The 12,699-nt window shown below is 44.7% G+C and overlaps 1 protein-coding gene across 10 annotated transcripts in view; it reads right to left on the reverse strand.

The window, feature by feature from the left end:
* ERI3 (ERI1 exoribonuclease family member 3) overlaps positions 1 to 12,699 on the reverse strand; it is a 122,156-nt gene that overhangs the window by 89,651 nt on the left and 19,806 nt on the right. For 8 of the 10 annotated variants that reach the window (XM_054572118.1, XM_054572116.1, XM_054572114.1 and 5 more), the window contains one exon: positions 2,076 to 2,192. In XM_054572118.1, the coding sequence (XP_054428093.1) occupies positions 2,076 to 2,150 (75 nt within the window). In that variant the 5' untranslated portion in view covers positions 2,151 to 2,192. Of the gene's footprint in view, positions 1 to 2,075; positions 2,193 to 7,098; positions 7,155 to 12,699 lie in introns of all 10 variants that reach the window. The other 2 variants (XM_054572117.1, XM_054572113.1) reach the window with 1 other exon arrangement.

The following is a 12,699-nucleotide window of genomic DNA, read 5'->3' on the forward strand; positions in this document are numbered from 1 at the left end:
GAGCACAACCCAGCCTTCCCAGGCTTCCCAGAGAAGGTGACCGTGAGCAGAGTCCTAGGGGAGAAGTAGGGGGTGGGGGAGGAGAGCGGTAGCATCACCCAGGCAAAGGACTATCATGTGCCAAGGTCGTCTGTAAGAAGGCAACCTTTAGACGAGGGAAGTGAGGGGAAGAGGAAGCAGGGAGAGATGAAGTTGGACAAAAAGGCAGGGACCGAGTCAGGGAGAGTTTTGAGCGCTGGAAGCCTGAGACAAAATGTAGACTGAGTGCCTGCAGCACAGCCACACCTTCACTTTCATAACAGGGATTTCCCAGCACTACCAAGCCTACTACCATCCAAATTATGCGTGTATGCCCTTGAGTGAAATTTTCTAGAAAAAAGCAACATGGCTTTCATCATAGTCCCACAATCCTTCTCCCCTTCCCCCCAAAAAGCAGCAGCAGCCCAACTCTAAAATATATCCCTTTTCCCAATGCTATGGGGCATCCACTCCTGTCCAGGCCAAGCTCCAGCAGCATTCTGTTCCATCCCTAGCAGGTAGCAACCTTGACAAATCTGGGCCTCCTTGTCTATGCCAAGCAGCCTAGCTAGAGCTGAGTCCCCCAAGGGGAACTTACACACAGAGAGGAGGAAGAGGACAGAGGACACTACACTTTCAGGCCAGTGGAGGGCTCAGGTACCTGGCTGGTTTAAGGAAAGTGTTCCCTTCCCTTCCCATCAGGAAGGGGATTTTCATCATCATTAAAATGTTAATTTTTCAAAGGGGGCAAAAAGGACAGATTAGCTCCCCCTGGTGGTATAGGTAATTCCCAGGGAAAGAGGGAAAAAACAGCAGACCCCAAAGAAAGCAAGAGTCCCAATATCGTTAGCTGGAACAATGAAAGACTTAAGAGACTAGACACCTTAGCAGACGGATGCCTGCAACAAAAGGCCCACCTGAGTCAGGCAGCAAACACTGGCATCATGCCTAGAAGTGACCCTCAGGCCTCATATCAGGGCATCATATCTGGGCTAAGTCAGCCACAGAGGTCACTGAGCCCTCTCAGCAGCGGCAGGAGGGCCCTTCCCCAGCCTCCTCCACACCAAGATTGTTTGGGGATTACTCAAGAACTTCTTTCCTCCCGTTTCATTCGTATATTTAAAAAAAAAAAAAAAAAAAAAAAAAAAGTAGGTCTGTAAATGAAGGCACAAAGTCTCTAACAAACCCCACAGTCCCAAATTCTGAAAGAATTCAAGAAACACTCATGTTTTCCCATCACCTCTGTTACTACATATTCTTGACCATTCTTGGGATTTCATCATAGCCTGCAGCCACCACAGAGAGTATAACATAACACATCACAGGGAAAAGCAGCCACAGAAGGCTCTCCTTACAGCCATGAGAGTCAGAACTCTGAAGGGGCTTCTCTCTGCCAATGGCTCATTTGCACCTCCGGCAAACAGCAAGGTCTCAGTCCCAGTTTCAGTCTGTAAAATGGGGCCAGTACTAACCTGCTTACAAGGTGGCTGAGTGTAGTACCAGCCTAAGACAAGGATAAGGACATTTCAGCCTTGGCCAGGCTATGTACATACCCCACTTGGATTGCCCTTCTCTTTCCTCGATGATACAGTATGCTTCCCACAAACTCAGCCAATGTTCCACACTGGGCTACTTTCCTCAAGGACAGAGAAACATCGCCAGAAAGCTAAGAAAGCTGAACGTCTCCTTCTGAGAAGCTACAGGCTTCACCTGTTGCCAAGGGGCCCTAAGGGAAATGAAACTGAAAAAGAGCCTGAGTCCCAGAGGCACCATCCTGCTCCTAGATTCCAAGCGCCCAGTCATCGGGAAGGGTAGGGACTGCAAGGAAGGGAAAATGTTGGGGAGCTGAGACAGATTGTGTCACTGCTTTTCCTGGGTCTCCAATGACCAGAATGACCGAAATAGAGCGGCAGACTTTGTAGAGAGCCAACTGCGGGGTCCAATGTATACCCACTTTAACTGCTGATAGGAATTCACTTTCACTAATCGGCCTGTACACCAATGATCCAAAAGCTCCTGCCCCAATAGCCCTTGCCGCCCAGTTCCAGGACCCTTACCTCTGTGCAGAAGGGAGTAAGCTGTGGATGGACTACAGGCTGGACATACATGTGAAAGGTAGACTCAATCTCCATGGTCCGGCCATTTAGCTTCAGGATGGGGAACTCGATGATTTCCTGGAATGGCAAAGACAAAGAAGAGAAAAAAATAAGGTTTTTTTTTTTGTTTAAATTGAGTATTTCAAATAATAACTCAGAGAGTCAAGAATGAGGGAGTGTTTTGAACTCATTACCTCCTGGCAGGCCAAATCCAAGACTGAGTGAGATGGTGCTAACTCAGTTACAGTCCCAACCCTCCCACTGTGAATAGTCTCACAGGTTCCAGGGACTAGGCACATATCCCACCCTACTGTCTGGAAAGGGGAAACAAGACAGTAGTACAATCTGCTCCAGTTTCCTCAAGTGGTTTCCTCTAGCAGAGGCTTGCTCACTCGAGTCCCTAAAAGTAGGCCCCTCCTTCCTCTAGCCCAGGTCCGAGCCCTGGAAGGGGCCTGGATCTCCAGCCATACAGACAACCAGCCATCAGACCAAAACACAGCTTCCCATATATGAAGTTTAAACAGAGCCGGTGAGTTTCTTCATTAGTTTCCCCCACCAAAAAAAAAAAAAAAAAAAAAAAGATACATAGTAAATAAAGCCAAAGGGGATATTAAAGAAGAGAAAACTGATTAAGAGTAATAGGAGCTAGTGCCTCCCACCTTTCTTTCAGGCAGTAGGCCCTCCCCACTCCCACTGGCTCCCCCACCCCAAATCGCTTAACCAGTCCTTCCCAGTCCACTGGAACGTAATGGAAGAGAAGGAGGAGGAGTGACAATTTGTTTGGTGTCTCTAAGATTAATTTGTCTCCGTTATTTAATAGAGATGCACAGCACCAAGGTCCTGGTGTGCAAACAGGCTTGCAGAAGGCTGGCTGTGCAGCAAGCCTCATACATCGCTCCTGGGAAGGGAGGAACGCTCCAGAGGGGGGAGAGGGCAGGAGAGAGCACACAGGCACCAGAGAGAAGAGGGAAAACGAGCAGAGAGAATAAAAAAAATTATTGCTTTTTAATATTCAAAAACAGTTTGCAAAATTTAATCAAAGCAGAGGAAAAGCTAACATTTTTACTACTTTGACATTTTTATTAGCGCTTTCATAAATTTTTAAAACATGAATGGAATTAGTTTACAACACACACACACAAAAAACTGCCTGAAAACATCTGGAAGAGACAAATAGGAAATAATAAAAAAAATAAATAAAAGCAAAATCCTCCGAGTAAAATTAGCATGTGGAAAAGGCTTCCAATGTGGAGACAGAGAAAGAGAGAGAGAGAGAGAGAGAGAGAGAGAGAGAGAGAGAAAGGGGGGCTCTGCCCAATCAGCAGTCCCAGCAGTCAGTTCCAGTCACATCCCTATCCCAGGTCCCCCATTCTGGAGAGGACCTTTCTAGTATCACTAAAATCAAAGCAAATTGGTTGTCTCCAGGGACAGCTGGGAGAGGCACCAGTGAAGCTGTTCCACACCTGACTACGTTCAAGAAACGGGCAAGTGGAAAGTCAAGAGAAATGGCCAATTGCCTGTTATCCCAGGGCAGCTAGGTATCCTTTCTCCTAAACATACCCACCACTATCAACCTTGTTTTTTAAGGCATCTATTTTTATCCAATTCATTACAGCAGGACTGAAGACCAAATCAAGGCAATCAGATTTCATGATGGAGAAACTCAAAGGTTCTGGTTGCATGGTCTGCCTGGGGTGATCCCGAAAGATGTGGAAGCTGAGTGGAGCCCCCCAAAATAGGACAGGCACAGAGGCTGCACTGCTGAAGCCAAGGGGGAGCACAGAGGAGGCCCAGGCTGCTGCTTAGATTGGGTGATGCTTCTCCTCTCACTGTGTTCCCCAATTCCCTGGGCCTCTTACTGGCCACACACAATACAAAACTGGCCAAGTTTTGTTGTATTGTGCTGAAAACAAAATTAAGGTACACACACACAAAATACATATTGGTGCCCCTGAAAAATCAGATCCCCAAGATCTCCAAGAGCTAATTCTAATGTGGGGCTCATCTGAGTCAGGCTCATCTGACTCCCTAATTTTCAGCTATATCCTTCATCTCCCACTGAGCAGGAAAAATACTTCCCAACAGAAAGAGCTCCATAGCCTGGTGAGTTTGGCTGCCCTGGTGTCTCAGGAAACAAATACAGCCAGCCCCTCACTAACAACGTTAGCTGGGCCCACAATGAAATTTAACCTGTGACACAACTGTACTTTTCATTTAAACTTTCATTTCGAGAGAAGCAGTGTTTGGAGACCTGCAGTTTGTCCTGCTAATAAAGACAAGTGTTGGGACCTTTAAGGATGCCATTCATCTCTGGCTTTTATTAAATTCAATTTTCTTAAGCCCATGATACATTATGAAATTAGGAGTTGACATTCCTCTGGAAACAAAAATATCTATCAAACACAAATAGAAAAAAACCCCTCTATTACCAAGAATTTATGACTTAAAGTTGATCTCTTTCCACTTTTTTACAAGCACATGGTTTGTTTTAGATATCTGAAATGTTATTATGGATCTAGAATTTCATTAGTATTTATTATAAAATAGTAAGCGCTTCAGCTCCTGCTCTGACCAGCACCGAGTCAGCATCCCCAGTAGGTTCTCTGAAAACTTGGCCTGTGGGTTTCCCCACTGCAGCTTCAAACTTTCCTGCTGCTGGCTTCTTCACTCCTGGGAAAATAGAGCCGATCTAAGGGCTCCTATTCATTACCACTCTCCCAGAGAGGAGGAACAAGAGGGCCTCAGCTCCATGAAAAATGAGGGGTAACTCAGAGAGCTTACCCCAAAGTTGTAAGTTGGTCACATTAATTTCAAGAGCTTATGAAGATGTGGTTAAGTGCCGGCTTCTAGGAGCAATTGCTTTGATAATGAAACTTATCCCTGCTCCTTCTCCTTCTCCCGCCTTCAATTTCATCATTTCCTTAGAATGATGAAAGACATTGTTGTTTTGTTTTTTGTTTTTTTTAGTAGTTGAGTGTCTGCTTGTATACCATGAGGCAAAGAACCAGTTTGTATTTATCAGCCGTCTTTTCTTCCTCTATTAATATTTTCACAATTCCTTACATATGTATGTCATTTGCATGCAGTTAAACCACCTGTCCATCTACTGTGTGCAGGATAGCGTACAGGTGTTGGAGTGGGATTTAGAGTTAAGATGTAGTTTCGCTGTTGGGGATGTCTACAGAATGGTGAACACAAGAGATATGCAAACAAATAATGAACACTGCACTATGATAAATATCTTAATGGAGGAACACCCCAAGTGTTAGGCTTTTCAGTTTATAGTGTGCTCTGAAATATATTTTCTTATTTTACCCTTATTAATCCTGAAAGATAGGCCATGTCATCACAATCACCATCATCATGAGGTCATAGACAAATACTATTTACTAGGCAGGGGCTGCTGGGTGTGGACACAGATAAAGACAATGAGATGTGGCTCCTCTCTGTGAGGTGCTCAGAGTCTGGGCAAGGGGTAGAGAGAGGCTGACCCCAACATCCTTGGAGACATGCGGAAAATGGAATCATTTTATTCCTTCCGTCTATTGTTTACTATGTGTCAGACACTGCTAAATGCAATGATCTCACTGAATCCTCCTAACAACTCATGAGGTGGGAATCATTACTATCATCCCTATTTTACAAATACACTAAGGCCCATAAAGAAGTTGTCATTTGCACAAGGTTATACTGCTAGTAAGGAACAGAGCTGGAGCTCCAAATGGGGAAATTGAGACTTAAAGAAAGTAGGACTAGCAGCTTTCAAAATCTGAAGGGCCAAGAAAAATCTGATTTCTTTCAGCCTGAAAAGCTGTCTTTGGGGAGCTCAATCTATCTCCTAGGAAGAGCAACTGTTCTCAAGTTACCAGAGCAATAAATGGGGACCGTGAAGGCAGAAAGTCCTGGAGGATTGCTACTGAACAGCCTCCACTATGTGCTCCAAGCTCAGGGAGGGCAGGAACCAGGAGCCTTCCATTTGCACCTCCAGCACCCAGTTCCATTCCAGCATGCAGACACACTTCACTCTCTCAACTTTTGGTGAGTAAACAAGCAAAAGCAATGATAAATGGCAAGACAGAAGCCAAGCACATGGCTCTGACAGATAACACTCTGCTTTGACAGAGTCCACAGGACCAGAGAGGTGAAATGACTACCTATGGTGACAAAGATGGTAAGCTGGAATTCAGACCCAGACATAGAATGCTCCAAAGCACTTTCTACCAGATCCCCTGCCTCTCATCTTTAAACGGTTTCTCCTCCTCCCTCAACTGCTAAAAACCACCAACATTCCAGTTTTCTGTTTGCACAGACCAATGGTTTCCTGGAACATAGGACATTTAGGGCTAAAATTGGGAGGGTTGGTCACCCTACACCATTCACAAGTTGCATACACCACTAGGCTGTCCAAGAGTAGGGTGTTATAAACCCAAAAAACTGACGGTAGACAGAAATTGGCCACAACTTGATAACTAAGGACAAAGCCTTAGAATTCGGGTTTTTCAAAGTATCTATGTTTCTAAACTGATCGCACCTGCTGTCTCCCTCAATAAAATGCCTGCTGCAAATCTTTTTTCATTTTTTTAAAGGGAGGAAAGACAAAGAGATAAAAAGGAAGCACCAAGTAAAAATTCTTTTAATATTCTTTTAATTTTAAGTGAGCAGAGGTTTAGGTTGGAGCAAAGGTTCTCAACATAACAGCTTTCTAAATGCTCAACTAGGAACCCCAGAGATTTTCTTGAAAAACTAAGGACAAAACTGCAGCAGCATTTCAAATGAAATTTCACACTCACAATCAGTAAGTTACAAGAAACAAATGTATAGGTTGCTTACAGGGTATTCAAACTCCCTTCAGCTAAAGTATTTGCAGTGATAAGATTGTATTTGACGACACAACAAAAGGATTTTAAGCAGGAGGGTCTTAGGTTAGACTTGGAATTTCTTGACAGTGGGACAGAGGGTTTAATAGTGTAGCATTCTTACAGACCTTTTTTCCAAAGTACAGGTTCCCCTTTGTCTGAGCTGATGGTTCTATGGTCCAGTCTGAAATAAGCGAATGAGCAGATCATTTTTCAGGGCTTACCCCTCTCAACCTAGGAACTGGCATTCCCTCAATTTATAGACAGTAACAACGAATCTATCCCTTCCCTTCATTCTCTGAAGAAAATTCCAAAACATGTGCGTCCCTGCACAGAAAGATTTGATAAAACCCAAAAGCAACATCACACCACAAGGCAGAAAAAGTAATATGTGGCAAATATATGGGTTTTATCCAAATACTTGGTTTTTGGATAAAAGTCCCATAAATGGCAGGTCCTTTCTCCAAGGGATCAAGGAGCCCGCTGGCCACAGCGAAGAGCAGAAGTTAAGAGGGAGAGGTAAAGGCTGCACTGGGCAACGAACAGGGCATGGTTTGCTTAACAGTTTCTTCCTTGGGGGGAAAAAAAAAAGACATTTTATGCACAAGGAGCTTATTTCTTAAACAAACACTCGTGGTTTTGATTTACACCACAGCCTGCTCCTAAATAATTTATGGCGGGTTAAATTTATTGCCGAGCCCTGGCTGGCTGCAAATTCGAATTGCCAAATAATTAGATTTTAGGGCAAAGCTTATAAATTACCCGTCGATTTGTCCGGACTTGTTTGTCAGTTGCTTTGTGCTTCGGGTCATCTTTGGCATTTGGCTGTTTGGGTTTTAATTGCTGATTTACACTTTGACAGATGAGAGCTGATACTAGAAGTTTCAGGACAAGGAAGGGTAAAAAAATTGGAGCTTTAAAGGGCTGATTTTTCACCTACATGTCCCTCTTCATTCATCCCCATAGACTCCAAAGCAATTAAAATGTAGAAAAGAGGCTGAAAATGAATAACACTATTCTTTGTTGGGGGCAGGGAACAATGAATTATAATTTACAGAAATCCAAATTTAAAAATATATAATATCAATAAATGAAGGAGACCAAAAGTCTTAGAAACTGCATCCTCATCCAGAGGTGTGCATGGCTGTGTCTACCTCTACGTGCACATGACTCTGGATCAGCCTCAGTTCAAACATTTTTTAGATATTCAATGGTAATAACTTCAGATATTAGTGGCCTCTGTGAAGCCAACCCTTCAGGGCAGCAAACAACCAAACAATTTCTTTGTAGCTACCTGTATACATATATTTGTCATGGAATTAATTTAAACAAATCTCAGGTTATGTGCAGGAGAGGTGCCCTGGAGACAGCACTAAGGGAGGGCATGGAAGTGGTGCCAAGTCCAACTTACCATTCCTTTGGAGGAAAAAAAAAATCTCTCTGTGTAGTGCCTGACTCTGTCTACTATGTTGATAGAGAGCCTGCAGGCTCTCTCTGTGCTCCCCTGAGAATTAGGGCCTGCCTCCCAGCCACCTGCTGTACCCCCCAATAGCTTACTATGAGGCCATGCATCAGAATAACACTAGTAGTAGTAATTCTACTAATTAAGAGCTGACACATATAGCTGTTACATGCCAGGCACTATCCTCAGCACTTACATTTATCCTCCCAACAGTCCTATAAGATTGGTACTGTTGTTAACCCCATTTTGCCAATAAGGCAAGTGAGGCATAAAGAGTTTCAGTAGCTTGGATACTGCTAGTAAGTGGTGGAGACTAGGCTCAAATCCAGACAGTCCAATTCTGGAGTCCATGCACTGGACCACTTTGCTATATTCCTTCTCATTTGAACAAAGTCAGCCCAGCTCCCCTCACTATAGAGGTCCAGATTCCACATTCCGGGGCTTGGGCATATGCAGCCAAACCTTGTCCAGTTAATCACCAAACAAGGTGGGGGAAAGTAATGCAACATTCTTGAGATCACAAGATGGATTGGAGTCTTGGTTAGACAAAGACCATATTTCTAGTCACTGCAAAAACTGTACTAAAGATCCACTGGCTAGGGATGAAGAGGTAGGGGTAACTAACAGGTGATCAAGACGGGACCAGGCCCACTCAGGCAGACAGAGAGTTCTGACCAGGCAGCTTGGATAAGAATGCAGAGAGGCTGGCTGGGCTTCAGGAGGCCTTGTTCAGTAACCCCATCCATAGCTCCAGGGGTTCCTGGTCTTGACACAGAAACCTGCATCCCCATGGGGTGCTTTATAGATTCCCTGTTCTCTGTCTACACCTGAGGCCCAGATGCTGGGATAGGGAAATGGTTATGCTAGCATGAGAGCAGGTTTTGAAAATCACTGACCAGGAAGCAAGCAATACACAGACTGACATCCTGCCCACAAGGTGCTGAACGCTTTCTCACACACTGACTCGTTTAATCCTATATTTCTGTTAGGCAGGCAGGAATTACTATGCTATTCTGTAGAAGAGAAAGCTAAGGCAGCCAGTGGTTCTGAACACATGCTCCTTCACAGGCAGCATCCCTTCAGCTGAGACCTTAATAGAAATACAAGTTCCTGGCCTCCATCCCAGACTTTCTGAATTAGAAACCCAGAGGGTGGGGCCAGCAATCTGTGTTTTAACAAGCTCTGCAGGTGATTCTTATGCTTACTAAAGTTTGTGCAATATCCTAAGGCACAAAGTTGGGGGCTCCTCACTACCACAAACCATCACATTCCACACATCACGAACTTCCTTCAAGGCCCACCCCTGCATTGTTTCTCTAGTCATGTGAAAGTAGACCTTGTCACAATGGCAAATTTCATCTCAGTCCCTTAGTCCTCTATCCCCAACTACCAGTTCTTTGGAATTGATCAGTTGGTCTTTCATTCAAATGCTGCTAGTGGTGGAAAAAGAACCCATGAACAATGCAGGTAGTCCCTGGATTCCATTTCCAACATTACAATCTCAACCCATGGCTCTCAGTATGCATCTCACTTTTAGACGGCAAGATTCCAAGCTTTCTAGCCCGTTAACATCCTATCTACCTAACCATCACTACCTACCTCCCAAAAGCCAATGGCCAAACAGTTCATCAAACAAATCCTAGAGGAGTAACCACCTACATCACCACTAATAAACTCACCTATATCAGTTTTCTCTGATATGGATATTCAGCTCAGAGCATCCCATTTACAATGACCCTAGGTTCCCCACTCCACTCCTTACCATATCTCTTTGCACCACTGACTCCCAGGAGCCCACGAGCTCAACAGTGCACTAACACTTCCTAAACTGGCTAACCAACTTTGACCCCAACCTCACTGTGGACTCTGCATGTTCTTTCCTTTCAGCAACTTCAGCATCTCCAAAGAAGAATCTCTGCCAACATTTAGCCTTCAATCCAGACCTTGGCTAGAAGGGCCTCCCCGGGACTAGGCAATGACCACAGCACATGTAGCAGATCTGTTATGTTGCCCACAGATCAAGATTCGCCCACTATATACTGGGATAGGACCAAAACAGCAGCCCATCCCCAGGTGCCTCTACTCCAGGTTTAAAGCTTCCCTATGGTGGGTCTCTCCCCCCAGAGTCTACTTGCCTCCTTTCTGATTCTCCTAGCACCTAACAGGGCTTTGCTTGTGGTAGCACTCAGTGCACACAAACCCTTCTCCGCCTGTCCCAGCCTGCTTGCCCTTCTGCTGCAGACCCGCCAGCCTTGGGGGCTTATGTCAATCTGGAAACACTCTTATTTCAGGCTTCTAGGCTATAGCTCAATTTTCACAGCTAAAGTTCAAAACATCACATAAATGTATGACTTTGGGGGCTTTTTAAGTATTGTGAACCCAAGATAAGAGAATAAAATATAATCATCCCAATGGCATCTTAATTAAAATGATGCAGGATCCTTTCCCCCAACAAGACACAGAGATGGAGAAAGCATTCGCTAACATCAGTTTCCTCATGTCAAACAACTGAGATCAGCCTACAACATAAGAAATGTAATCAATATTGGGGAGGAAAAATCAGACAGGATGGGGGGCAAGAAAAAAATGAGGCCTGTGGGCTTAGCCTAACTACTCTGGATTTCACTTCCCCACTTCCCCTTCCTGACCTTCTGGCTTTTCTCTCTGACTATATACCTGTTACTGCAGCTCAAAGGGAGAGCTCAGCCCCCACCCCCACGCCTTCCAGTCATCTCTGCTGTAGCAAATTATCCCTAGCTACCCAGGCCTCCTGCCTCTTCATTAATCCTTCCTTCCCAACTGTTTATCTGTTTGGAGGGTATAAACCTCCCTGATCTATGGAAGGTGGGTCTTCCCAAGGGTTGCCTAGCAGGTCCAGATCCAAACTGCCAGTACTTCTGTGGGTGGGGGTGGGGTGTTATGTTATTCTCCAGCCCTTGCCCCTCTCCGGAGAGGCATAGCAGCCTAACCCAGCGTTGCCTTCGCCTTCGCCTTCTATGGCAGCTGAGGTATCAGATAAACCCTCTGTGAGGATGCCTCAGGGCAGCAGCTCACATATTTCTACGTTGACTTTCACCCTTACTACTCACACTTTATTGGCTAAAATTCTCTTAAACCTCTTCAGGCGTTTTTACGCTCACTCATAGCATCCCAATAAGACCTTCTAGCCTGAATGTGGGAAACACCATTGTAACTGATACAAATAAACCTACTAACCAAATGGTGAAATATTTGCCAGGTGCAGTCTTCATCCTCCCTCTTCCTCATTTTCAATATTCCCACAAATGAGCATGCAATTCAGTTCAGTTTTTTTTTTTTTTCAGTCTTGATCAATTCCTCCTGGATAACTGAGCATCTCCTCCAACAGTTCTGAGAAGGCCAGACCTACTTGGCCCTCTCCAGTCTCCTAGGTTTCTCTTACCAGGAAACGTATGTGACCCTTCCCTAAACTGTGAGCAGGGTTGATTAATCCCCTCCTTTGTGCCCTACTGTACCAAGCACCTACATGTGTGATAGTAGTTATACTGCTAAACGGTGTCTACTCTCTTCAAATATGAGCTCCTTGAGGGTAGGGACCATTTCTACATGTCTTTATAGCCGCAGCGTCTAACACAGAGCTTGAAGTTGCTATCCAAAGAATAAAAAGAAGCCTTTTCATTGCCTCAAAGGTGGTTACAATAAGGTCCTCCCCATTCCTTTGCCCACTTCATTGGTTTTGTCATATCCAACAAAAACCTTAAAAGGCAGCTCAGTGTCACCCTTAGTTTATAGTCCTTGATTTCATTCACCCTTTATCAATGGCCCTATTCTTTAGAGCTCTTCCCCACCACCAACCTTAGCCCAGTGTCTAACAAAATCAGCATTCCAACAGCTGTCTCAGCCTTGGGGAAGCCACCAGGATAATAAGAGGCTGGGAGGAGGGAGAGAATGCTTCCTGATTTGCACTAAATTATGTGATGATTTTGTTACCAGTGACCCAGTGCTCCCCAAGGAAAGTTCCTGGTCCCACCCCTAGGCAACTCCATAGACTAACTACACACCATGACAACTTGAAGGTAGAGGGTAGAGAAGCTGTCTGAATAGAGCAAATAAACCCACTTCTACATACATCAGTTCCCCACTCCCAGAGATGTGTATTTTGCTTCTACATTACTATGTCTGCTCCAAATAAAGAAGGGCCCTTCGGCTTTCAGGTGAAGTTACAACAAGGCCAAGATGCGGACACAGCAGATGCTTGTTCCTTTTCAGGGAGCAGTAGTGAGGAGTC

The sequence above is a fragment of the Pteronotus mesoamericanus genome, unplaced genomic scaffold (assembly GCF_021234165.1).
Source record: "Pteronotus mesoamericanus isolate MK-2021 breed Mesoamerican mustached bat unplaced genomic scaffold, CSHL_Meso_final contig_221, whole genome shotgun sequence".
NCBI lineage: Eukaryota > Metazoa > Chordata > Mammalia > Chiroptera > Mormoopidae > Pteronotus > Pteronotus mesoamericanus.